This window comes from Microtus pennsylvanicus, chromosome 1 (genome assembly GCF_037038515.1).
Source record: "Microtus pennsylvanicus isolate mMicPen1 chromosome 1, mMicPen1.hap1, whole genome shotgun sequence".
NCBI lineage: Eukaryota > Metazoa > Chordata > Mammalia > Rodentia > Cricetidae > Microtus > Microtus pennsylvanicus.
Window position 1 is genome coordinate 154,788,461 of NC_134579.1, and position 26,464 is coordinate 154,814,924.

At 37.6% G+C, this 26,464-nt stretch overlaps 1 protein-coding gene across 2 annotated transcripts; it reads left to right on the plus strand.

Moving 5' to 3' along the window:
- Nucleotides 1–489: 489 nt before the first annotated feature.
- LOC142842473 (vomeronasal type-2 receptor 116-like) lies at nucleotides 490–26,076 on the plus strand. Of its 2 annotated transcripts, none has more exons than XM_075959204.1 (6): nucleotides 490–686; nucleotides 16,448–16,739; nucleotides 17,014–17,823; nucleotides 19,176–19,403; nucleotides 21,547–21,670; nucleotides 25,172–26,076. In XM_075959204.1, exons 1-6 carry the CDS (start codon nucleotides 490–492, stop codon nucleotides 26,074–26,076), a joined length of 2,556 nt encoding a protein of 851 aa, XP_075815319.1. The 2 variants fall into 2 exon arrangements, with proteins under 2 accessions (XP_075815319.1, XP_075815320.1); XM_075959205.1 differs by having other exon boundaries at nucleotides 21,547–21,666; nucleotides 25,318–26,076.
- Nucleotides 26,077–26,464: the final 388 nt, after the last annotated feature.

Below are 26,464 nucleotides of genomic sequence, written 5' to 3' on the forward strand. Positions count from 1 at the left end.
ATGGAACTGTTGTTCCCTGACAGGGATTTTGTGAAAGAATTCCCAGTGTGCAACTAGGAACTTTGACTTTTTGTGTCCTTCCTGTCTCAATGTGGATCATCTAACAAAAGCCACTGACATCATTTCTAAAGGCATTAACATAAAAATATTGTTCTGGCAGTCATGGCCCCAAATTTTTCTCAAAATGACATCCCCCATGGAGCCGTAATTTCCACAAAATTAAATGATGTCATGAAACTACCTGAATTTTCCTCATATATACTTCTGAATTATATTTGCATCATATGCATATCAGGTGCACAGCCATAGGGGAAGAAAGTGTCCAATTTTCCCCAGAGACGAGGAATCCCTTGGGAAATAAAGGGATCATGAATACACAAATAGCCTCTGCTTTTGCTGCAGAAATAAAAGTAGGTGGGAAAAAATGGGCACCCATATAATATGCTGATCTGAAGAGCACACACTGCCTAGGCTTCAACGAGGACAAAGATGGCCGCTTTGATTTTTCTCTTCTTTTTCCTGAACATTCCACTTCTTGCGTCCAGGTTCACTCAACCCAGGTGCTTTTGGAGAATGTATGAGGATAAAGATAAGGATGAAGATTGGTTGACAGGTTGGGTCTTTGTCCTTAAAACAGAGCAGCAGCCTGTGGAGAAAGATTATTTCAACCATATTCTGAATATAGAGTAAGTTTCTTTGAATTTTCTGTGTAAATGTCACCATAAATATTTCATATGGGGATAGAAGTATTTGTACATCCACAGGCCTTTATTTCCATAGGACAGTGTTCACTGTCTCTTTAAAGTAAGAATTTTTTTGTTGTATAAATGTTATGTTTGGACATTTAAAGTATTGAGCCTGTGACTAATCGTAAGTAGTCAGCGCACGACCAGCTTATCAGAACTCTATTGATCAATGTTAAAATGCTGAACTTTTGAAATCTTGGTGTAACAATAGCATAGAAGGGAAAAGAAATCCGAACCATTTCCCATTTTTCATATGTCTTAAATCCTCTTCTTCGACTTTGACAACTTGCATTGACACACCGTAAAGCATTTTCTCTGACCCTTAGAACTTACTAAGCTCTCACACCCTCAGACTTTTATACACCTCATCACTTAGACCCTCGGCGTAGACTTTGACCCTTTCTCTTCCCATTTAATCATTTGCCAGAGACACAAGTAGTCATTGCTGAAAGCAGTCATTGACAAGCAAGTTGTTTTAAATAAAGGAATAGTAAGAGTTACACCTGAGACCCGTTTATCCTTTGCTAGGAAGCCTGTTAATAAGACAAACCTGCTGGACTGGTAAAACTGCCTGTGTCAAATCTGGACAGAGGAGAAAAGAACGTTCATGGGTTTTAGCCCAAAGCTATAGATTTTGCTGTGACTCAAAGGTGTGAATCTACTCCAGCTGTTACATAGACACCTGTTAGCTGCCTTTTCTACAATGTGGATTTCAGTACAGATTAATGCTAACTCATCTAAAGCTTTTACCTCTTTTGTAAACTGAAAAATTCATGTAAGTTTTAGGGATGGGCACAAGGGTGAGAGGGTGGACTTGGGAGAAATAAAAAGCAAGTGTGATTGGTGCATTATATGAAGTTCCCAAATAATCAATAAAAATATTATGTTGGAGGGGGAAAAATGATATGTTTGCATTCTTTGAAATATGAGTTGTCACTAATAGTGGTGACTGCTTCCTTTCTTTGCACTTGCCTGTTTGCAGCTGCAGCATGTGATACTTTTCAACACTTGAGAAAGGTATCTACTAGCTCTTTGTAATTATTTAAGAAGCACGCGTCTCTTCTGTATAGATCTAAACTGGTTACTCACTGTCAACACTATTTAATTTATGTCTTATTTTCTCTTCAATAATTTTACTAATTACAGCTTTGTCATTTACCAATTTGTGCACTATGCACTTTTGATTTTGTGCATTGTTGGTTGTTCTTTTCAAATATTGCACTATGCCACCCCCAGAGCTGAAATCATTGACAATTCCTAATGTTTAGTCTGCAGGAGTTAATGTTTCACTTCCATAAGTTCTTATCTCAAGTTCCTGTTGAGTATTAAAAAAACTTTTGATGGCATTTTCAGCAAGGTAATAGCAAATATTTTAAGATTGTTTTTTCTTTCAACATGTAGAGGTAAATACTTATATTTATTCATAAAGATACCACAAGAATAAGAAATCAAACTAGAAAATAGATTCTTTTTAAGTCTGAATGCATCATTCAGTGTTAAAATGAATGTTTGAGTTTGTTGTTTATTGTTCATATGATAGGTATTGTGTAAAAAAATATTATTTATTAGTTATTATTATTGAAGGGTAAACATAAACACAAAATGGTATTGTTGACTATTTATATTATAAAAATTTATAAATATTTTCCATACATTGCACACTTTATATTATTGTAGTTTAAAAGCTTGTAATATTGGCACAAATGAATCTCACTGCAATTTCCAGATGTACATAGTTCTCAATTGCATGCCAGTGTTGTGAGATTATAACTGGAAATGTAGACAAAAGGTGCTCTGTACAAGACAATTTAAGTTGTGCAAATATACCAGGTACAATTACATCGAACATACCTATGTAAGCATTAAATATTTGGACAATATTGTGGTTTAGGCCCTTAATCTCTGCACTTATGAAATGGAGTAGGTGTATCATTATGCATTCAAGGTCAGTGGCAAATAAAAACCAGTTTTACTGAAAATTGTGAAATCCATTCCCTTTTATTGTCTATATGAGTGTTTCTCATTTTCATACACACAAATCAATTTATTTACCAAACGTAGTCTGATAGTTAAATGTATTAAAAATTAAATATTTAAAGAACATTTTGTAGCTTTAATTGATAAACGAGAAAGATAAAAATACAAGATAGTGATGGTAGACATGAGGGAATATATTAACTATATTGTCCACTAAATATGAAAGAATTATTAGTACAGGAACCAAACATTAACCCCAAGAGACCACTGTGCACTTACCAGTAATTCCTTGAATGCTTCCTCCAGTTAAGTTTGTTTCATAAAACTTACCTGAATCTCGTCTATTGCATTACGTGTACTTTTAATATTGCTCAATTATTTCAAACTGAATATCTGATCAGGTGTTCTGTATCACCCAAGCCTGTACCTTTTATTTATCCATTGTGCAAACACTAAAAAACCAGAGCTGCATGGCCTTTTCTGTGAAAGTTGCAAATGGCTCATCTTATTTATGTTAGATTTACTTTCATGAACTTTTAAAGTGTTTTTAACCTTCCAGCACCTTATGTCATTCCAAACCCACAACTTGGGACATTTGCTTCAATTATTGAGGGAGGTTGGGAATATTGTCCAGTATGGGATAATCCTTCCTTTTACTACAAATAATCGTATGTAGATCTCTGTCCATAATAAACAGTGTTGCCTTTTATAGAACACAAACTGAAAACTGCCAGTTTTCTCAGTTCTTGAATTTTTGCATTGGTGACATAGCAAGAACCCTGATATTTTACCAACTATGTCACTAGTATTTTATTTACCATCAGAAGTGTTATAATATTGGGTCACAATTACACAGCCTCATTCATTTGATCCGAACAAATAAAGAAGCCCCACCCAATTATGTCTGTAACGACAAGATCAAGTGTACTATGGCAGTTAGAAGACGTTATTGAACAACATCTATCAAATAGGATTCGTCACAGGTCTCTACAAATCTCAGCAGGTGAGTATTTTGGGATTTGTATTTTTTTATTAATTTTTTATTGAGGAAAAAAGTTTCCGCCTCCTCCCAGCCTCCCATTTCCCTCCCCCTCCTCCCGCCCTTTTCCCTCTCCCCCCACTCCTCTGACCCTCCATCTCCAGTCCAAAGAGTAGTCAGGGTTCCCTGCCCCGAGGAAAGTCCAAGGTCCTCCCCGCTCTGTCCATGTCCAGGAAGGTGAACATCCAATCTGGCTAGGATCAAACAAAGCCAGAACATGAAGTAGGATCAAAATCCTGGGCCATTGTCCTTGGCTTCTCATCAGCCCTTATTGTTCGCCATGTTCAGAGAGTCCAGTTTTATCCCATGCTTTTTCAGTCACAGTCCAGCTGGCCTTGGTGAGCTCTCAATAGATCAGCCCCACCATCTCAGTGGGTGGGTGCACCCCTCGTGGTCATGACTTCCTTGCTCGTGCTCTCCCTCCCTCTGCTCCTCATTGGGACCTTGGGAGCTCAGTCCGGTGCTCCAGTGTGGGTCTCTGTCTCTATATCCATCCATCGCCAGATGAAGGTTCTATGGTGGTATGCAAGATATTCATCAGTGTGGCTATAGTAAAGGGTCATTTCAGGTTCCCTATCCTCAGCTGCCCAAGGAACTAACTGGGGACATCGCCTTGGGCTCCTGGGAGCCACTCTAGGTTCAAGTCTCTTGCCAACCCTACGGTGGCTCCCTTAACTAAGAATTGTGCTTCCCTGCTCCCCTATCCAACCTTCCTTTTTCCCAATCATCCCATTTCCACAAGTTCCCCCATCCTCCCCTTCTCACTCCCTCTCCCCATCTCCCCCTACCCCCATTCTACCCCACCCCCAAGATCCCAGTTCCCTGCCCAGCAATTTTGTCTACTTCCTATAGCCAGGAGGATAACTATATGTTTTTCTTTGGGTTCACCTTCTTATTTAGCTTCTTTAGGATCACAAATTATAGACTCAGTGACATTTATTTATGGCTAGAATCCAATTATGAGTGAAAACATCCCATGTTCATCTTTTTGGGTCTGGGTTACCTCACTCAGGATATGTTTTCTATTTCCATCCATTTGCATGCAAAATTCGAGAAGTCATTGTTTTTTACTGCAGCGTAGTACTCTAATGTGTATATATTCCACACTTTCTTCATGCATTCTTCCATTGAAGGACATCTAGGCTGTTTCCGGAAAGAAATCCTTGTCTTCATTTGTAGTATTCCCAGATGCTAGGAAAAGTGTGAGGAAGATAATGGCTACACAGGGATGTCAAAATATAGGCTACTATTCAGAGACTTGATGGGGATTTTACATTTCCTTGTGTGTAACAGAGATGAGAAAAGATTAACAAGTGAGGGGGTTTTCTAGAACACTTGGCAGAACAGTGTTTTTACGTTCTTAGGAGTGCATGCTATTCTAGCTGCTCCCTGTGTCCATTCAGCTTACCCATGCACTGCAGGCCATTGATTTAGCTTTCCTATGCACCTGTCCATCCTATCCTAAGTGATTGTGTCAGATGGCCCACAATGATGCATCTTGAGTTCTGGCCCCGATTCCTTTCATGCTTCACTTGAACTAGAATTGGGTTGGGGGCCCATCTCAGACAATGAAGATGGTGCTCAGTTTCTCTCATAATTGAAAAAAAAGTTATATTAAATATACAGTCTGTTTTGACTTTATAAATATGATCACAGTCAACATGCAATTATACTTGTCAAGTCCTAAAATATATGATAACCAAATTATGACATCATCTACAATTTATTTTTCATTTATGGTCACACACACAGTTCTCTATCTGTGTGCTTTAGAATGTAAGAATCATTAGGTATACAAAGAATATGGGTCACCACCTCACAGAAGGTTGGATGTCTCTATAAGATATAGAGACTTCACAATTGACTCATCCCTTGGGATGTTAACTTTTGCAAACCTACCTACTGAGATTTATGCTTTTTAAATTTTGACCTTACTTGGACCAATCTCAAATACTCAGATGAATACCTGGCAAACTAGGTAGATGAAGTTTAGAAGTATCAGCTTCTAAGTGTCAGACACTGAAGAACTTCTCATTCAATGCCTCATTGGAACGACTAATGGTACAGACTTTTGACATGGCCTTTAGTGAACTTTGATATTCATTCTTTTAGTCTGTATCTTTTTATTTTGGAGCCAATACCACTTAATATCAATTTCCAGTGATTTTTAAATATCTGTTTTATTATTTTTATTGTTGATGGCAGCAGTGGTGGTCTTGGTGGTGGTGGTTTGTGTGGATGTTTCCTGTTCCTGCTTTCCTAGGAAGTGGCTCTTTATTTCCTGTGTTTTCGTGCATGTAATTAACCTCTCAGGTTTGAATTCTCCTTGTGGTACCTTCTGTAGTTCTCTATTTGTGGATAGACACTGTTTAAATTTATATATCAAGGATATCTTTTCTCAGCCACTGATGATTGAATATATTTGTATGGTATAGTAGTATGGGTTGAAATCTGTGCTCGCTTGGTGTCTGCAGGTAAATTGAACACACCATTATGTCTTTTATACTCATCATTGGAAAATTCGGTGAAATTCAGATAAGTCTACATTTATATGTTACTTGATGTTTCTACCTTGTAGCATTTAATATTGTATTTTTTTTGTTCTGTTTATTTAACATTTTAATTACTATTTTGTGAAGGCATTTGTTTTCTGTTCCAATCTGTTAAGTATTTTGTAAATTTTTGTACCTTTTTCGGGTTCACCTTTTCTAGTTTATGAAAAATTTCTTCTATAATATAAAAGATATTTTCTGGGAATTTGTGATGAGATTCTTCTCATACTTCTATTTCTATTATTAATCTATTTGATCTCTACAAAACATTTCAGAATTCTTGGATGCTCCATGTCAATGATTTTTTTTTATATTTAACATCTCCTTTGATAATTGTTTCTATTTTTTATATCTTGTATTCTATTGGAGATCATTGTGTCTGTAGTTTTTGTTTCTAGACCTTCCTTTTGCACAATTCCCTAGCTTTTGTTTTATTTATAGTATATACTTCCTATTTTAGGTAAACATTTTTATTCATTTCTTTCAATTGATTGTGCTTTCTTTTTTCTTTTTTTTATTATTTATTTATTAAAGATTTCTGCTTCCTCCCCGCGACCGCCTCCCATTTCCCTTCCCCTCTCCCAATCAAGTCCCCCTATCTCATCAGCCCAAAGAGCAATCAGGGTTTCCTGACCTGTGGGAAGTCCAAGGACCATCCACCTCCATCCAGGTCTAGTAAGGTGAGCATCCCAACTTCTTAGGCTCCCCCAAAGCCAGTACGAGCGATAGGTGCAAAAACCCATTGCCATTGTTCTTTGCTTTATTTAGGGAATTTATTTCATTTACTTCATTTTTGAGTTGTTCTTTCCTCAATTTCTTTCATGTATTTATTTATTTTCTCATTAAGCACCTTGGTGTAGGAGGTCCTTGTGTATTTGTGTTGTTTTCACTGGTTAATATAGAAACTGCTTTGGATCTGGTGATAGAGCAGAACTTAGGTAGGAAGGGAGTCAGAATTGAATGTGGGAGGAAAAAAGCAGAGTCAGGGAGATGCCATTGATTGTCCACCCGAGACAGACACTGGTTAGAATTTTTTCTGATAAGCCACTGCCACATGGCGATATACATATTAATTGAAATTGGTTAAATAAAGTTGTGAGAGTTAGCCAATAAGAGGCTAGAGATAATGGGACAAGCAGTGATTTAATTAATACAATTTCTGTGAGGTTGTTTTGGGGCTAAGCTAGCCAGGCGGCTGGGACAAAGAAGCGGGCCCCACCTTGCAACAGGTCCTCAATCAAACTCATTAAGTTGGTTTTAAGGTCTTTTGTTACATTTCACTTGTGCTGGATGTCAAGTCTTGTAGTAAGATAACTGGCTTTGGTAGTGACATATTCCCTTGGCTGTTGCTGATAGAACACTAACACTGGTGTCTAGGAATCTGACTTTGTGGTGAATATAGACCTAGGTGCTTGTTTACAAGTTCATCTTTGGATACATGCTTTTTTTATTCCTTTGTTTATGTTTCCTCTTTTGTCATCTCACACTTTGCCTAAAGATTTTAAATGTATCTCCACTCAAGTCAGAGGATGCATGTCTGGTGGCAATATTGACCCATGGTCCAGCAGTGAGGCTTTCCCTATGTTGATGCTGGGGCTGTTTGATTCATAGAGGTTTGGGTGGAGAATATGGTAGGGCACAAAATTGTGGGATTGTATGGAGCTAGGCCATAAATGTAAACCTCTAACATTCCTGTATGTTCTCTGGTTGAGTAGAGACTCTCTTCCAGTGATAAAGGACTGAAGCACTCTGGTGATGGAGGAAAGTCATTGGCTAATAAAGGAACTGCCTTGGCCCATTTCATTGGTTAGAAGATAGGTGGGAGGAGTAAACAGAACAAAACGCTGAGAGGAAGAGGAAGTGAGGTCAGACTCCACAGCTCTCCTTTCCGGAGCAGATGCCTCAGAGAGACGCCATGCCCCGCTCCCAGGCTGACACACGCGATGAAGTTCCGACCTAGAATCTTCCCGGTAAGACCGGTGCGCACAGATTATTAGAGATGGGTTGATCGGTATATCAGAATTAGCCAGTAAGGGCAAAAGCTAAAGGGCCAGGCAGTGATTAAATGAATACAGTTTGTGTGTTGTTATTTTGGGGCATAAGCTAGCCGAGCAGGCGGCTGGGGTGTTGGGGACGCAGCCCCGCCGCCGCCCATATTACTACAAATGACGCCCAGACGTGTGGCTAACTGAGTACACAGAAAGTGTGAGAAAGCTTGGAAAAGAATAGAGTAAAGCATGTTTCTTATAGCAACAATTTCTCTGGTCTTCTCTGCTTGCCAGAGGCAAGCAAGCGCTCTAATCTAAGAGAGGCTTTCCTGACTCAGCTTCAGCTGCAAAACCCTGCAGCTCATTAAGAGGTCCTGCCACGAAACACTTAAATGGTGTTGACGAAAAGCTGAACACATGCTTTTCGGTTTTCAGCCGTAGCAGGAAAAAAGCTGCGCTGTTTAAAAATGCCGGCTTTCTGTGCCATCCTGCCAGGGCAAACTCTGACTGTTTGAGGCAGGAGGGCCGGCTACAGAGAGAGGACTTGAGTGTTGTCTGTTGTAGCTCCCTGGCTGGCAGGGACCTTGAAATGCTATAAACATGGCTACAGCCAGTACCTCAGCCATGAGGCTGGAAAGCTAAGGAATGGGCTACATTTAGGCGGCAAAGCCACACCTATAGTCCTACTGAGATTGCTTGGTAAATTAAAGACTCATGTGGTCAGAAAAAGAGAGATATACAGTAAAGAGAGATTCAAAGACAGAGAAAATTTCTGAATGGTTTAAAGTGTATTAAAAATATATGCAAGCTAAAAGTTAAAGTTCTTAAAGTAAAAAAGAAAAGGAAGAGAGTTGTTGTGTGTACACACCTTTAATCCCAACATTTGGAAGGCAGAGGGAGATTGAACTCTGTGACTTCAAGGCATGGTAGCACACGCCTTTAATCCCAGTGCCTAAAAGGCAGAGACAAACAGATCTCTGTGAGTTTAAGGTGTAGTAGCAAACACCTTTAATCCCAATGCCTGGGAGGCAGAGACAGGCGGATATCTGAGAGTTCAAAGACAGCCTGGTCTACAGATATACACTCAAAAAAGCAAAAAGTTAACCTAGGAATGTCACAGCTTAGATTCTTAAGCGCCTAATGATTTAAAGGCACAAATCAAAAGTGCTCCTGGATAGTAAAAAATTGCAGATTCACAATAGGACAGATTCAGACCACTAAATGAGTCACACTGTTGCATGAATGTACGTAGGCTTGGGAGAGAGAAGAAAAAGAATATAGAGAATAAAATTAATGGTTTAAAAAAAAGGTAAAGTCTTTAAAGGGACAGAGTACAGATAGTTAAGAGATTAAAATAAATAAAGGAAAATAAGCCACGTAAAAATGGAAAATTCACAGAGAGTCTGGATTATGTACAGTGTGTTTTCTTTAAAAATTTTTGACTGTGAAGGAGCTAAGTACAGAGAGACATTTCATTATATGGGCTGCCAAGTGGAACCAGAACGGATATCATGAGGGTATGATTTCAGAATTTGGGTCTAAGGATATGATGCTTTGGAGTGGGTCTTCTTTTGTTTTCACAGAGGACCAGACCCTGTGGATTGCATCTATTCCGATTTGGTATGATGGACCACGTCCTCCTGAAGGGTTGCTGTGAACATCTTCAAAAAATTACTTCACTCAACTGCCAACTGAGATGAATCTGGCACACAGGTTACACCCTAAAATCATTAACGATGCCCCCATTCAGCAGGAAGCAGTTTGGAGAGAAAAAACTGCGCCCATGTTTCCAAATACGGTTTATAAGTTCTTTTACATTTAAAGGGGGATATGATATAGGTAGGAATAATTTGCATTAGTATAGATTTTGCTTTATTGATAGAGATTTAAGGTCAATTTTGTTATATGTATAAGTGTTTCTGGTTTTGATTAAGGTATTGTGATTGTGTAGTTCATTTAAATATGTACTATATAATTAAGAAATATAGGCTGTTAATGGATAATCATCGATAATAGTAAAGCTTGTAGGCATGTTAGTTAGATTTTCTAGATATATAGAGATATATTTTAGATAGACATTCTTCATGTCTTTCAAAGATTACAGAATAGGACATTTAATGTTTTAATAACTTAGGACTTTTCATGACAATGAGACACTCTGCTCCTGGCAGCACCAATCTACTTCAAGAAGAAGATGGGCATCGAAGAGGATCCTTATGGAGTTTGATAGCCATTTGGGCAAGAAACTGCTCTTGCCTGGACTATTGCATAAACTGAACACAGAGAACCCACAGACAGAGGACTACTGAACTTGCCTAAGGTGAGATGATCTCTCAGGGTTCCTGATTCATGAAAGAGTCTGTGAGACATTCTGCAGGACACAACAGATAGTGACTGAACTGACTTTGAATTTTCCTGCTTTATGGAAATATCTGCTGGATACTATGGGCCTGAAAACTGAAGATGGATGCCCCAATGGTACAGAGGAACTTTGGGTGACTGTCCAGGCAGGGAGATGTCTCTGTCATTTCTAGAGTTTTTAAAGTTGCTTTTTTCTTGTTTGCTTAGGTAGTATTGTATCTTTCTGGAGTCTTTGATGGAGTTAAGAATAGTTAGTTATAGTTTTCCTTAGATATGATAAAGATTATTGTAACTTTTACTTGATAACTGTTTCGTTATATGTAATTTTGCTATGTTAAAGTTAAAGCCTTCCTCTTCTTTTTTTGTTTAAACCGAAAAAGGGGAAATGATGGAGGAAGGTCATTGGCTAATAAAGGAACTGCCTTGGCCCATTTCATTGGTTAGAAGATAGGTGGGAGGAGTAAACAGAACAAAACGCTGAGAAGAAGAGGAAGTGAGCTCAGACTCGACAGCTCTCCTCTTGGGAGCAGACACCTCAGAGAGAGACGCCATGCTCCCAGCTCCCAGGCAGACACACACTATGAAGCTCCGACCCAGGATGGACAGAGGCTGGAATCTTCCCGGTAAGAGCACCTAGGGGCGCTGCACAGATGATTAGAAATGGGCTAAATTAATATGTGAGAATTAGCCTAGATAAAAATGGGCCAAGCAGTGATTAAAAGAATACAGTTTCTATGTTGTTATTTTGGGGCAAAAGCTAGCAGAGCAGGCGGCTGGGGTGTTGGGGACGCAGCCCTCCGCTCATATTACTACACTCTGGTCTGGAGGTTTGGGGATGGGCAATCACATTTGGGGTATATGGAAAGTGGGTGATATTCAAATGTGAGTGTCCAATCTAGAATACTAGCAGCCATTGCAGTTTTTGGTAGAGCTGGAAAAGTGTCCTTTTGCAGGCTGGGGTAATGTAGAAGGGGCGATCAAAGATATGAAATATGATGAACAGGTGCAGAGAGAGTGAGAGCCTTGGGGAATTCAATATGCAAATCTCCTACATGGACTTATGTTGGCAAGCGTGTTCCCAGGTAAATTTTTGATAAACCAATGCAAGATTGTGTTAAGTCATTGACTTCTCTGTCATTGATGCTTTCTCTGTGGAGAATAGCCATCTGTTCAACTGCCCAAGGAAAGTTTACACAATGTTCAAGACACTTGTGGCAGCAGCAAAACTTTTCTGACCAGGAAAATAGCACAAAAGTATATAAAAATTAAAAGTAGAAGTACTCTTTCTGTGAAAGAATCTGCCTTTCACTTTTCTCTATATCCATATTGTAGGCAGTCCAAACACCTCATCTGAGAACCAGAGTTATGCACTTTTTAGATGTTTATTTTTCAATGTACAATAATATCTATAGAAGAATAGTAGTCCTGTTTACCTCATCACAAATACTAAATAAGACATAATACCATTCACAGAAAAGACTTGTCTTTTTTTTAACTTTTTAATATAAAATAACTTTATTGCAATAAACTAAGAAATAAAGCATCATGTGTCCAGTTTCAGGTAACCACTCAAAGCAACATTCTTCAGTCCTCAACAGCTCAGGGAGCTTCTATACAGCTGAAATAACCATTCTGAAATGCTGCAACTCTCCAGCCTCATCTAACACTTTTCTCAGGTGTTCACTCTCTAACTTCTTGGTTTGGCTTTCATTTCCCTTTCTCTCACTCTCTCTACCTCCTCTCTCCTGCACTCTTCCTCCTCCTCAGTCTATCTTCGTTTCAGTTTCTTTCCTCAAAATCCTTACTGGCAGAGTATCATTTTTTTAACTTTTTGGATGATTTCAATACTTTCTAAATATATGTCTGCCTAATCTCCAAATTATTGTAGGCTCTTTCAATAATTAGTTGTCATCATCTTTTTTTCCCTTTTCTCACTTTTTTTTATTGAGACAATGATAAAAAAGAAAACAAGTTTCCACCTCCCCCCAGTCTCCCATTTCCCTCCCCCTCCTCCCACCCTTCTCCCCCTCCTCCCACCCTTCTCCCCCTCCCTTCACTTCTTTCCCCTTCCCTCTCCAGTCCAGAGAGCACTCAGGGTTCCCTGCCCTGTGGTAAGTCCTAGGTCCTCCCCTCTCCGTCCATATCTAGGAAGGTGAACATCCAAACTGGCTAGGCTACCACAAAGCCAGCACATTACGTAAGATCAAAACCCCTTGCCATTGTCCCTGGCGTCTCATCAGCTCTCATTGTTCGCCATGTTCAGAGAGTCCAGTTTTATCCCATGCGTTTTCAGTCACAGTCCACCTGGCCTTGGTGAGCTCCCAATAGATCAGCTCCACTGTCTCAGTGGGTGGGTGGAAACAACCTAGATGCCCTTCAATGGAAGAATGGATGAAGAAAGTGTGGAATATCTACACATTAGAGTACTATGCTGCGGTAAAAATCAATGACTTCTCGAATTTTGCATACAAAAGACTTGTCTTATATTTCCTAAATTCTCTATAGGCATATCCACTGAAAGATGAGCATTGGCCCACACTCATAAAAACACTCTCCCATTATTGGAAGGAGTCTGCCTGGTGGTTTTGGTCACCTGGCTATCTTAGTCCTGAAATAATCACACAGAAAAAGTATTATTTAAATCACTGCTTGGCCCATTAGCTTTAGCTTCTTATTTGCTGACTCTTACATATTAATTTAGCATGTCTCCATTAATCTGTGTATCACCTTGTGACAGTGGCTTTCCAACAAAGTTCTCAGACCTCTGTCTCTGGTGGCAGCAGCTCCATGATGTTCTTCTGACTCTGCCTACTTCCTCCCAGCATTCTGTTCCATTTTCTCCTCCTACATAAGTTCTGACCTATCAACAAGTCAAGGGAGTTTCTTTATTCATTAATGGTAATCACAGTACATAGATAGGATTCCCACATCACCTGGTGTCAGAAGTGGGATACAAGCAGTTCCTTGCAATAATTAATTGATCTGCCAATCTTGTGGACTAAATCTATGTAAAACCTGAAAATGCTTTAACAAAAACCAAAAGAACAGCATTAAGCATGGTTTTGTAGTGGCATTTTTTTGGATGGGTTCTCTTTGCTAAAGCCAGGCAGAGGCATGGCTTCTTTGGGAAAGAATTTCCTGGTTTGGTCCATAGCAAGTAATAAAAGCCAAGCAGTTTTGAAGTGCAGCTTCCTGGGCCATGCTTCCAGCACAAACTCTGGCTTTGGAGCATTTCAACAGTATTTTGGGGCCTGGGTGTTTGTGTGCCCACTCAGAGTTGGAAGGCAAGTGGATGAGACTATGTCCGTGGCTCTGCGCTCTCTGCCTAGGCAGGTGGAAGTATCATGTTTACTAGACTTGTACAGGTGGGAGGGCAATTTTGACTATTATATATGATTATCTATTAATCTGTATCTCTTAATTATACATTACATATTTGATGAGCTATACAGACAGAATGCTTTAATCAAGATCAGAAATACATATACATACAACACTGTAGCAGGAGATGACTTATTAAATAAAACCCCATTCTATTTCAGTTATTATCATCCTAAGTGGGCCCAAGTAAATGCCATAGATTACAATAATTGATGGACATTCATCAATGTGTAGGTTCTAAAGCTTGTACTAGGGCAACTAATATTTGTAACACACCAAGCTGTGAAGAGTTTTCACATAGACAGACAGTTACTCTCTTGAATGATCTGATGTGGTTCCATTATCCTCAAACTGCATCAAGATTGGAAGCAAGAGACCTGTGCATTGTAAACATCATAAGTGTTCCTATTTCTCCATACTTCATTTACATACATTAAAATCACTGCCCTTTAATCTCAAAGTTCACTTCACTCTGGTTTTGCTAAAAAAGGAATTATGAACTGTGAAATATATGCTTTCATTCTTTGAAAGGTGTGATTGACTCTTTCATTTTCTCTTCCTTGATTGACAGCCCTGGTGTGTGATGGTTAGCAACACATTAGAGAGGGAATAGGGCAGTTACATACTAACACATCTTTGCCATAATTTTAAAAACAAAGGTATTGTCTCTCTGTATCTAAATTGTTTATTTTCTGACACTTATTTCCCATGTATCTCTTAAATTTGTTTTCAGTAATTTTGCTAATTATAACTCTTTATTTTACCAATGTGGAGACTACACACATTTTAATTTTTCGTATTGTTAATAGTTGTTATCAAACACAGAAATTTAGTGCACTGGGAACTCTAACTGCTCAAGGGATTTATATTTCTTAATGTTTGGGAGACAGGAATTGGTGTTTGGGCTTCACAAGATCTAGTCTCAAATGCCTCTTGTGTGTTACTAAAATTTTCAATGACACTTTTTCTGAGTGGTAATAAAAATATTCAAAAATAATTTTGAAAATATATATGTAAATACATAAAGAAATTATAGTAGTACAATATTTAAGTGGGAAATAGGTTCATTTTACTCTGTTTGAATCATTTAGAATGAAGAAGTATGATTAATGTTCATTGGTCAGATTATATGAAATGACTAGGAAGAGACAGAAGTTACTGCTCTTCCAAAAAAAATAAACACAAATTGGTGTTATTCACTCCCAACTTACTTATTACCCACTTATATTACAGAAAGCCTCATAAACATTTTCCTCAGATTTTATTACTTATCATCTTCTGTTTTACAAAGATGTTAAACTGGCATATACAAATTAATGTAGGATGCTATTGTTGTGTTAGTGTAACTGTAAATGTAGTCAAAGAAGGTTTGTAGTATAAAAAACAATTGGTCAGAAGTCTCCAGTTGGAATATATGACATTCTGTGTAAACATAAATTAGGTGGAGAGTACTTAGAAAGTAGTACATGGCCTTAATCTCTGCAAGAAGAACCTGGAGCTGGTGTATCTTTGTACTTTTGAGGCCAGTCTAAGCTGTGGCAAATTGTTGTTCAAAATCTTGGAATCCATTCTCTATTAATTAACCACATTAACATTAATACTGTCTATATACATGGTGAACACATACATACGGCGTTACAAAATACATCTTTGGTATTTAAATTTTACACCTCCATTAGATAAATTAGTAAAAAAAGAATAACACAAAGATCAAGGGCATATATTAACTATAATGCCCAGTGCTTATAAAGAATTGAAAGCATAAGAGCCAAATGTTTCCCATACTATTGTACACTCAACAGGCATTATTTGACAGTTTTATCAAATTTAGTTAATTTCATAAGAAAATATGATAAACTCATAGGCTCACATGTCTCTTCATTTTTTTTTTTTGCTTTTTTCTAGACAGTGTTTCTCTATGGTTTGGAGCCTGTCCTGGAACTAGCTCTTGTAGACCAGGCTGGTGTAGAACTCAGAGATCCGCCTGCCTCTGCATCCCAAGTGCTGGGATTAAAGGCGTGCACCACCACGGCCCTGTGTCTCGTGAATTTTTCACATTGATCAATGATTTAAAAATGAATATATGAATAAGTTTATTGTTTGGTTAAAGCCTCCGCCATTGTCTTTATCTTAAAAGTAAGCATTTAAAAATAAGAAATTGAAATCACACTCTTTGAAAGGTGATGATGCCTCACTTTATTCATGGAAGATACACTCTAATGAACTTTTAAAGCTTTTCACAAGCTTCCAGCTACTTATATTATTCTAATCTCACAGCATAGGCCACTTGTAACATTATTGGCAGTGGTTGAGAATATGGTACAGTACATAATAATCCATCTATTGACTACTCAGGATCATCTGTAGATCTCTGTCCATATTAATCACCATACCATTTTACAGAACAACAACTAAAAACTTCCAGTTTATACTGGCCTTAGCTTTTTCCATGGATGAAGTCAACAGGAACCCTGATCTTCTACCAAATTCATCATTTGTATGTGAATGTTCAGAGGATGGTTGTGCAACTCGGACAAAATTACATAGTCACTCTCACTTGTCTGAAATAGTTCGTGATATCCCTCCTAATTATATGTGTCATAAACAGCCTGAGTGTATCGTGGTGCTTACAGGACCAAATTTGGCAATATCTGTGTTGACTGGGATCTTGGTCCACATCTTCAACCCTCAACAGGTGAGATTTTTGTTGTGACATCTGCAAGAAATTCTAACACTGCTCTTATAATCCTAGTTGCTAAGAAGATTCTGAGTAGGATACTACTGTTAAATTTGTGTTAAACGGTGTCATTCACAATTTTATTCATTTGTGACGGGTCTCATTTCCTTTTTTGAAATTGAAATGAGGGAAGAAGTAACAGATAAGGAGTTTTTGAAGGAAGTCTTGACCTAAAGTATGTTTACAAGTTCTTATGTACATGTGCTACCTCATGCTGCTCCCTGTGTTGTAGGTCCTTCAGATTACCTATGGACCTTTCCATCCCATCCTGAGCAATCGTGAACAATTTCCCTTTCTGTATCAGATGGCTGCCAAGGACACATCTTTAGCCCTGGCCATGATCTCTTTGATGCTTTACTTCAACTGGAACTGGATTGGACTGGCCATCTCAGACAATGATCAGGGCACTCAATTTCTCACACTATTAAGAGGAGAGATGGAAAAAATTACAGTCTGCTTTGCTTTTGTGAGTGTGATCCCAGTCAAGATGCATTTATTCTTGACAAGAGTTGAAGTTTATTATAACCAAATATTGACATCATCCACTAATGTGGTTATCATTTATGGTGACCCAGAGAGTTCTCTAGCTGTGGGCTTTAGAAGGTGGCAATCTCTAGGTTTACAGAGAATATGGGTCACCACCTCACAGTGGGATGGCACTGCACCTAAGAATGACTTCCCACTTGATTCATTCAATGGAAAAATAACTTTTGCACACCATCATGCTGAGATTTCTCATTTTAAAACATTTGTCCAGACATTGAACCCTCTCAAATACACAGACGAATTCCTGGCCAGGCTGGAGTGGATGAACTTGAACTGCAATGTCTCAGCTTCTATGTGTAAGACCCTGAAGAACTGCTTATCCAATGCCTCATTGCAATGGCTAAAAGCACAGACTTTTGACATGGCCTTTAGTGATGAGAGTTATAACATATATAATGCGGTGTATGCTGTGGCCCATGGCCTCCAGGAAATGCTTCTTCAGCATGTATATAATCAACCCATGGATAATGGAGGACATTATGCTCACTGCTTGAAGGTAGTGTTTCCTCTTTAATATCAAATTTGATGTCATCAATGTCAATGTCTTTAAATGTCTGTCAAAAGTCCCAATTTACTAAATTAGGGAATATTTCATACAATAGAAAGATCTATGGAAATTTTTCTCCATAATGATGTAAATCTGGATGCTGGTATAAATCTTAATGGTGTGGAAGGTACAATTTGTAAAAAATACACTGATTTTGTTAAAGAGTACCTGACTATCACCACAGCTATTCTAAAACTGTAAGCCCAAGTCCTTCCTTCTTAATCCTCTTCCTAATGAGAAGATGAATCCTTGCATATTTATTTTCAAATATGTGATAATCCGTTTATGAGATGATTTTCACAAGTGTTCGAAACTGAATCTGCTCACACTCTAGGCACTTGGGACCTCATTTCTCATCCTGAGTAAAAGTAATTACACAGTAAACAGTGTCATCCTTCAGTTAAGACATACATTTGTGTACATAAGTATGAATGCATGGTTCTTCTTGTATATGGTTTCACGTTTTTGTGTTTCCAGGTATCTCTTATTGTATCTGTGTTAGTGTGTGTGTATGTGTGTGTGTGTGTGTGTGCGTGTGTGTGTGGTTCTGTACATCCACATATCTATCTGTTTGAGGAACTGAAAATAAATTTCTTTTGTACCAATGTCTTTCTGTATGGGAGTTTGTTTCTGTTCATAACTTCTGTGTTTCTTCAGTGCATGTTTATATGTGTTGGGTTCATTGTGTATATTGCTTGAACATATGTATATCTTTGTTTTTGTTTGTCTGTCTGTCTGTTTCTCTCAATCTATCTGTGTATATGAGCATAAATCCATCAATATCAATAGCTCTCTATGTAGGTGTTTTTGTCTGTGAGTGTCTTCTTGTGTGTATTTGTAATTTAATTTGTGCATGTATTTGTGGCCCTCTTTATGTGTTTCACAGCTTTCTGTTATTATGTGTCTGTTTTGGTGCATATGTTTGACTGTGTGTATCATTGTTTTCATGTGTAAGTGTTGGCATTTGTGTGCATGTCTGTGTGAAATGTATGTAGATGCATTATGTATGTCTATATGGAAGTGAATCTCTGACTGGTTGTCTCCGTCTCTCTTTCTTATGGTGTGTGTGTATGTTTTCATATAGGTGTTTTGTATCTGCGTATATGTCTGTGATTCTGTTTGGTGCTTTTTTCTGAAAGAACTTAAATTCTAGGAACATTATGATAACTTTATTTGTCCACATGTTTTATTGTTATTTCTCCTCTGGACACCTTCAGTAATACTGCCTTTAAGATGAAATAAAATACATTTATGAATTCAAGAAAGGACACACACACTATAGAATGGTGTATCTTTTTCAGCTGCACTCCTTTCTGAGGAAAACACGCCTCACTAATCCAGTTGGAGACAGAATGATTATGAACCAGAAAGAAAATCTTCAGGAAGACTATGGCATTTTTCAGATTTGGAATTTCCCATATGGTCTTGGACTTAAGGTGAAAATAGGCGAGTTTAGCTCATATTTTCCATATGGTCAACAGCTGCATATATATGAAGACATGATAGAGCATGCAACAGGAAGTAGACAGGTGGGTCTGACTTAACTGCATTCTTTTGCATTACACAGCAGTAACACAGACAATGGGATTGATTTGTGCTGTCTTATAATGAACTAAAAATAATTAGTTACAAAGCATTTAAATTCCTCCTATTGTATGATTCTACATGTATATTAGATGTGACAATTTATTAGTACTTTAAGAATTTCAGATATGCATACAATGAATATTTATCATTCCAGAATATCTTTCTTTTCCTCTAATATATAATGTATAACGACTGTTACTACTGTGCTATGTTTTTATTGATTTTTATTGAGCTCTACATTTTTCTCTGCTTCCCTTTCTGCTCTTCCTCTCCCGTTCTTCCCTCCCCCCAAAAGTACCCATGCTTTCAATTTACTTAGGAGATATTGTCTTTTTCTACTTCCTGTGTAGATTAGATCTATGTATGTCTCTCCTATCATCCTCATTGTTGTCTAAGTTCTCTGGGATTGTGGTTTGTAAGCTGGTTTTCTTAGCTACTTGTTTAAAAACCACATCTAAGGGAGTACATATGATAACTGTCTTTTTGTGTCTGTGTTGCCACACTTAAAATGATGTTTCCTAGCTCCATCCATTTTCGTGAAAATTTTAAGATGTCGTTATCTTTTTCTGCTGTGTAGTACTGCAGTGTGTAAATGTACCACTTTTTTTAATCCATTTTTGGTAAGGGGCATTTAGGCTGTTTCCAGGTTCTGGTATGAGAAACAATGCTGCTATGGACATAGTTGATGATATATCCTTGTGGCACAATAAACATCTTTGGTTAAATACCCCAAAGTGGTATTACTGGGATTTAGGAAAGGTTTTATTTCCTACTTTTCGAGAAATCATCATACTGGCTTCTAAATGGGTTGTACCATCTTGCATTCCCACCAGCAATTCAAAAATGCTCGCTTTACCCCACACCTCTCCAGCATAAGTAGTCATCAGTGTTTTTGATCTTTGCCATTCTTACAATTGTAAGATGGACTCTCATCACAAAGCCTGACACACCTAACTTTATAGAAGAGGAAGTGAAAAGTACATTTGAACGCATTGGCAATGGAGACCACGTCCTAAATATAACCCCAGCAGCACAGACACTAAGAGAAAAAATAAATAAATGGGACCACCTTACACTGTATAGCTTCTGTAAAGCAAAGAACACTGTCAATAATATAAAACAGCCTACAGAATGGGGAAAAAAACTTCACTAATCCCACATCAGACAGAGATCTGGTCTCCCAAATATAAAAATCTCAAGAAAATATTCATCAAGAGAACAAATAATTCAAATCAAAGTTTTATTCAGGTTCCTCAAATATGTGGAGGATTTGTAAAGCATTTACTCCTCAGGAAACACCATTCTTTCCAGCTCAATAGATATCCGTTATGCCCTTTCTCACTCTGCCTATTTAGCTGTATTTTTCTTTATAATAAGTCAGGCTTTGCAGTGCTGTTTTTAGAGTTCATGTGTGCTATATGACGTTTTATGAGACATTCCCTCTATTTCAGATATCTGTTCACCTTTGTGTTCTGTGACGTTGCTGTGATTAAATATTGACCAAAATCTTATAGAGGAGAAGGTTTGATTGGGGTCATGAATTACAGCAAAGAAATGACAAGGCAGGCAGGTATAAGGAGACGGCTTCTAAATCACAGAATCTGAAGGAATATAGCTTACTGGTTTTCTCTGAATTCTCACACAGCCCTGACTAGGGACAGCACTGCCCACAGTGGGCTGGGTAGCCCTATATCAACTACCCATTAATAAAATGCTTAAATAATTTGACAGCATGCTAATGCAATAGAGAAAAATATTATAGTTAAGGTTCCCTCTAACTTATTAATGTGCTTTGTGTCACTGTGATGAATATTAAGTAGAAAAACCACTTTGAAAGCTCTACAGTGTTTGTTCATATAAAAAAAATTCTCCCTCCTGAATTTCTAGATATGGGAAGCTACTCAAATTTACATCAGTTTGTTTCCATACATTTGTATGCCTGGTATTATAAAATGTATTAAGCTTAATCTGATAACTCTTTTGGTGTATATAAAACTAGCTAATTGGTATATCAACATGATAATGAAATATATTTATAGAAGTAGGTAAAACTCCTGACACCAGCATGTATCTGATTTTTCACAGATGCCGCCCTCTGTGTGCAGTGCTGATTGTGGTCCTGGATTCAGAAAATTCTGGCAGGAGGGAATGGCAGCCTGCTGTTTTGATTGCAGTCCCTGCCCACAAAATGAAGTTTCTAATGAGACCAGTGAGTGTTTGCTATTTAGATAAATCCTTCACATCACATAGATCACCTTCTCTCAGTCATACTGAGTTGATCAATGGACCAAAAGATAATTGAAGAAATAAAATATATTGCTTTCCTAAGTTGATTCTTATTGTTCTATGATTATTAACAAATTCATTTTAAAAAACTTGTTATACTATTAGAGTGGCATTTCAATTGTATTTTAATAAATAAAAACTATCTGAAGATCTAAGCGTAAAACAGTCCCACCGGTCAGCCTTACAGACCACATTATGGTAACATACACCTTTAATCCCAGTAGCCACAATGGCATGTGCACATTTAATCCCAGTCACTACACTAGCTGATATAGAAATCAGGGGTGCATACCATTAGTTCCAGTGCTATATGCATTTACTCTGAGCCAAAGAGAGGGAGATGTAAAGTTCTCAGACATGATCTGTAATTTTTTATATATCACATTTGTTTTATTTTTGTATATCGTAGACAAATTTTGAATATTGATACCAATTTTGTATATTGATACACATTTCAGATTAATTTTGTTAAAACATATTGTACATGCATTCTGAATCTTGTTCAAGGTATTGAACCTATACACCTCATTTAACAATATAATGCTAATTTATAGTCCTTGAAAATTTGTATTATCAACTGTTTAGGAAAATAGAGCAGACCAATCTACTCCAGAGAATATAATGTATAGTGAAAAAACTCCACATGGAGTTTACTTTCTTTGTGGCAAAATTAAGTCATTGATGGAAAGTAAATTAGCTATAAGCCTTTGGACTCACCAAGATAAGCTACATACTAAATATTTTTCTCAATATGTCAAATGCAAATGGAATCCATATTTTGGATATATTTCTTCCCTATACATATTATATATAGTCATTGTACTTATTGTATATAGTTTTTATATTAATTATAGCCTTCTTTTTATTATTTTTTGACAAAAAAGGGAAATGTAGAGGCATTTCAATTGTACTTTAATAAATAAAGACTGTCTGAAGATCTGAGAGTAAAATTGTTTTACTTTTCAGCGTTATCAAAGAGATTATGGTAAACAAAACAACCATGTTTAATTCCGGTAGCCACCCTAGTTTATACAGAAATCTGGTGTTGCATGTTTTCATCCCAGTGTTGCATGCCTTTAATTCGAAACCTAGAAGCAAATATAAAATGGGGTGGGGAGACAGCTCTAAGACACAGTCTCTTTCTCAGATTCCAAGAGGCAAGATTGCCATTTCAGACTGAGGTCAAAGTAAGAACCAGTGACTGGGTGTTTTTCTTTCCAATCTTCAGGTTGAGATCCAATTTCTGACCCAAAGTTTTTACTAATTGTGCTTCATAGCATGACATACATCTTTGATTCCTTGAAAGTCTGAATTTGCTAGACTTCTCTCAAAGAAACAGTTTTGACAGTCATACAACATTGTGACTGAATTCTACCCAAGTGTGTAATGTTCTATAGATGTCTTTTAAATCCATTTGATTAATTACATGTGTTAGTTTTCTTATTTCTCTGTTAAGTTTCCATCTGGTTGTCCGGTGCATTGGTAAGAGAGGAGTCTTGAAATCTCCTGCTATTACTGTGTGGGGTTTGATGTGTGAATTGAGTTCTAGTAATGTTTCTTTTATATATATGGCTGCTTTTATATTAGGGACATAGATATTCAGGATTGAGACTTTATCTTGATAATGTTTTCCTGTTATGAGTATAAAGTGTCCTTCTCCATCTCTTCTGTCTGATTTTAGTTTGAAATCAATTTTGTTAGATATTAGAATAGCCACACGCACTTGTTTCCTAGATCTCTTTGATTAGAAAATCTTTTCCCAAACCTTTATTTGAAGTAGTGTCTCTTTGAAGTTGAGGTGTGTTTCTTGTAAACAGTAAAATGTTGGTTCCTGCTTTCCTTACCATTCTCTTAACCTGTGCCTTTTTATAGGTGAATTGAATCCTTTGCTATTAAATGATGTTAATGACCAGTGGTTGTGAACTATGGTTATTTATTTGGTGGTAGTGTTTGTGTGTTTCCCCTATTTGAGTTGTGTTGGTGGAGGGTTGTCAGATGTCTGCTATTGTGGGTGTTTCAGACTTCTTTGGGTTGAGGTTTTCCTTCTACTACTTTCTGTAAGGCTGAGTTTGTAGATACATATTATTTAAACCCGTTTTTTGTCATGGAATGTCTTCTTTTCTCTGTCGATGGTGAAAGAAAGCTGTACTGGGTATAGTAATCTGGGCTTGCATCCATGGTATGTTAAGGTCTGCATCACATCTATCCAAGATCTTCTGCTTTACGTGGTTTCCTTTGAGAAGTCAGGTGAAATTCTGATAGGTTTACCTATTTATGTTACTTGACCTTCTTCCTCTGCAGCTCTTAATATTCTTTCTGTATTTAGTATGTTTTTTTTGTTTTGATTAATATATGGCAAGGGGATTGTTTTGATCCAATCTATTTGGTGATCTCTAACCTTTATCTACCTTTGGAGGGAAGGAAATTCACAGTGAGATCATTTATTTTCCATTGCCTAGGAATCAAAGATATAGAATATTCAGCTCCCTCTCCTGCACCATGTCTTTCTCCATGACAGTTTGTCCCAGGATGATAATAATGGACTTAGCCCCCAAACTATAGGACATCCATTTAAATGTTATTGAAGTCTATTGAGCAAAAAAGTGTTTTATGACTGTCCAAATTAACCTGTTCAATCAAAATTAAATTATTTGTCCTATCAGAGGGTTCTGCTTTTACCTTTATAAACTGCTATTTTCCTACAGGCCACACCTTTCTCCTCTAACCAGAGGCAGTGCTATGTCCTCCCGGATCAAAACCCGTTCCCTCCTCCCTTGTTGACATACCCCTATTCATTCTCTATCTCCTGTGTTTGTTTCTTTTTCTCTACCAATTGTCCTCTTGGACACATAGAACCTTTTGGTTGAGAACTTGATCTTGAAGTGTGAAGACTCCAAGGGTCTCTACAGATTATGTTTCCTGTTTCTTGTATGTCAGTCTGTTTTGGCTGGTGAATTCATACAAGAAAATATCACATAACTTGTCCTGTAGAAGACATAATCTCCATCTATTTCAGGGAAATGATTCATAAAACAGAAAGACATCAAAAATCTCTCTAACAACGGGATCTGAGATATTAAATACACTCTGTGCAATACAGTGATTAATCATTTTAATCTCTGAAAACTCACTAGTTTCAGTCGATTCATCATAGCATTCAGAAAGGACTGAAAATATCTGCGTTTTCTGATAATATAAAATGATATCACCAAGACAAAGTTAAATAGACAACATATTATTATATTTCATTTCCCATATTTATAATGAATATTAAGAAATGAAAGTATTGCTATGCTGCAGTGTCTCTCAGCTACAGCATCAACAAACATTCAGATATCACAATGTTTACTCAACACAGTGAATTGAAATATTCTGTCAATAAAAGGCAGTAGTTGTAGTAATCATGCTTTTTTCTCTCCAGAAGATGTGGATAAATGTGTGAGGTGTCCTGAGGACCAGTATGCCAACAGAGAACAGAACCAATGTATTCAAAAGGCTGTGGTCTTTCTGAACTACAAAGACACCTTAGGGATGGTTCTTACCTTAATGGCCTTGTTCTTCTCTGCCTTCACAACTGTGGTTCTTGGGATATTTGTGAAGCATCATGACACTCCCATTGTGAAGGCCAACAACCAGAATCTCAGCTACATCTTGCTCATTTCACTCATCTTCTGTTTCCTGTGTCCCTTGCTTTTCATTGGGCATCCCAACTCAGCTACTTGTGTTCTGCAACATATTACATTTGGAGTTGTATTCACTGTGGCTGTTTCTACTGTGTTGGCCAAAACGGTGACTGTGCTGCTTGCTTTCAAAGTCACAGCCCCTGGAAGAAGGATGAGGTATTTTCTGGTTTCTGGTGTTCCCAACTACATCATTGCCATCTGTACGCTCATCCAAATTATTCTCTGTACAATCTGGTTGCAATTTTCTCCTCCTTTTATTGACAAAGATGTGCACTCTGAGCATGGCCAAATCATCATTGTGTGCAACAAGGGCTCAGTTACTGCATTCTACTGTGTCCTGGGATACCATGGCTCCCTTGCAATCATGAGCTTCATTGTTGCTTTCTTAGCCAGGAATCTCCCTGACACATTCAATGAAGCCAAGTTGCTAACCTTCAGCATGCTGTTGTTTTGCGGTGTCTGGATATCCTTCCTTCCCGTCTACCATAGCACCAAGGGCAAGATAATGGTGGCTGTGGAGGTCTTGTCCATCTTGGCTTCCAGTGCAGGCCTACTGGGATGCATTTTTATCCCCAAGTGCTACATAATTTTGTTAAGACCAGAGAGAAATTCTCTTCAAAAGATAAGGGAGAAAACATCTTCCTGAACACACATTTCATGAATTTATCTGACAACTACAAAACTGACACAGAATCACCAAATACAATACAATGGAAACTATATGAATGGCTAATGATTCTCATCATTTCTTCTAATGAGGAGGCACAGCAGTGTCATGTACACTACTTTTCTGTACAATTTTATCTATAATGATCCACACAGCCAATTATTTTATAAGATTCAATTTTTTACAATTAGTGTACAGAGATGTATTCCTTAATCCCTCAATCCCGGCAACATTAAAATAAATGCTAACTAATTCTACTGATAAAGAAGTGAATGTGGAACTTTGAATGCAAATGAAAACAGAGAAATCTTTTAGTAGAGTTAAGTACTGCTATGAGATGGTAAAACTAATAAGGTCCTTTTTGGAG

Coding starts and splice junctions, on each gene's coding strand:
- LOC142842473 (XM_075959204.1), top strand. CDS start 490: ATGGCCGCTTTGATTTTTCTCTTCTTTTTCCTGAACATTCCACTTCTT. Junction 16,740..17,013: donor ACATCTTCAACCCTCAACAG/GTGAGATTTTTG, acceptor CCTGTGTTGTAG/GTCCTTCAGATTACCTATGG. Junction 21,671..25,171: donor TGAAGTTTCTAATGAGACCA/GTGAGTGTTTGC, acceptor TCTCTCCAGAAG/ATGTGGATAAATGTGTGAGG.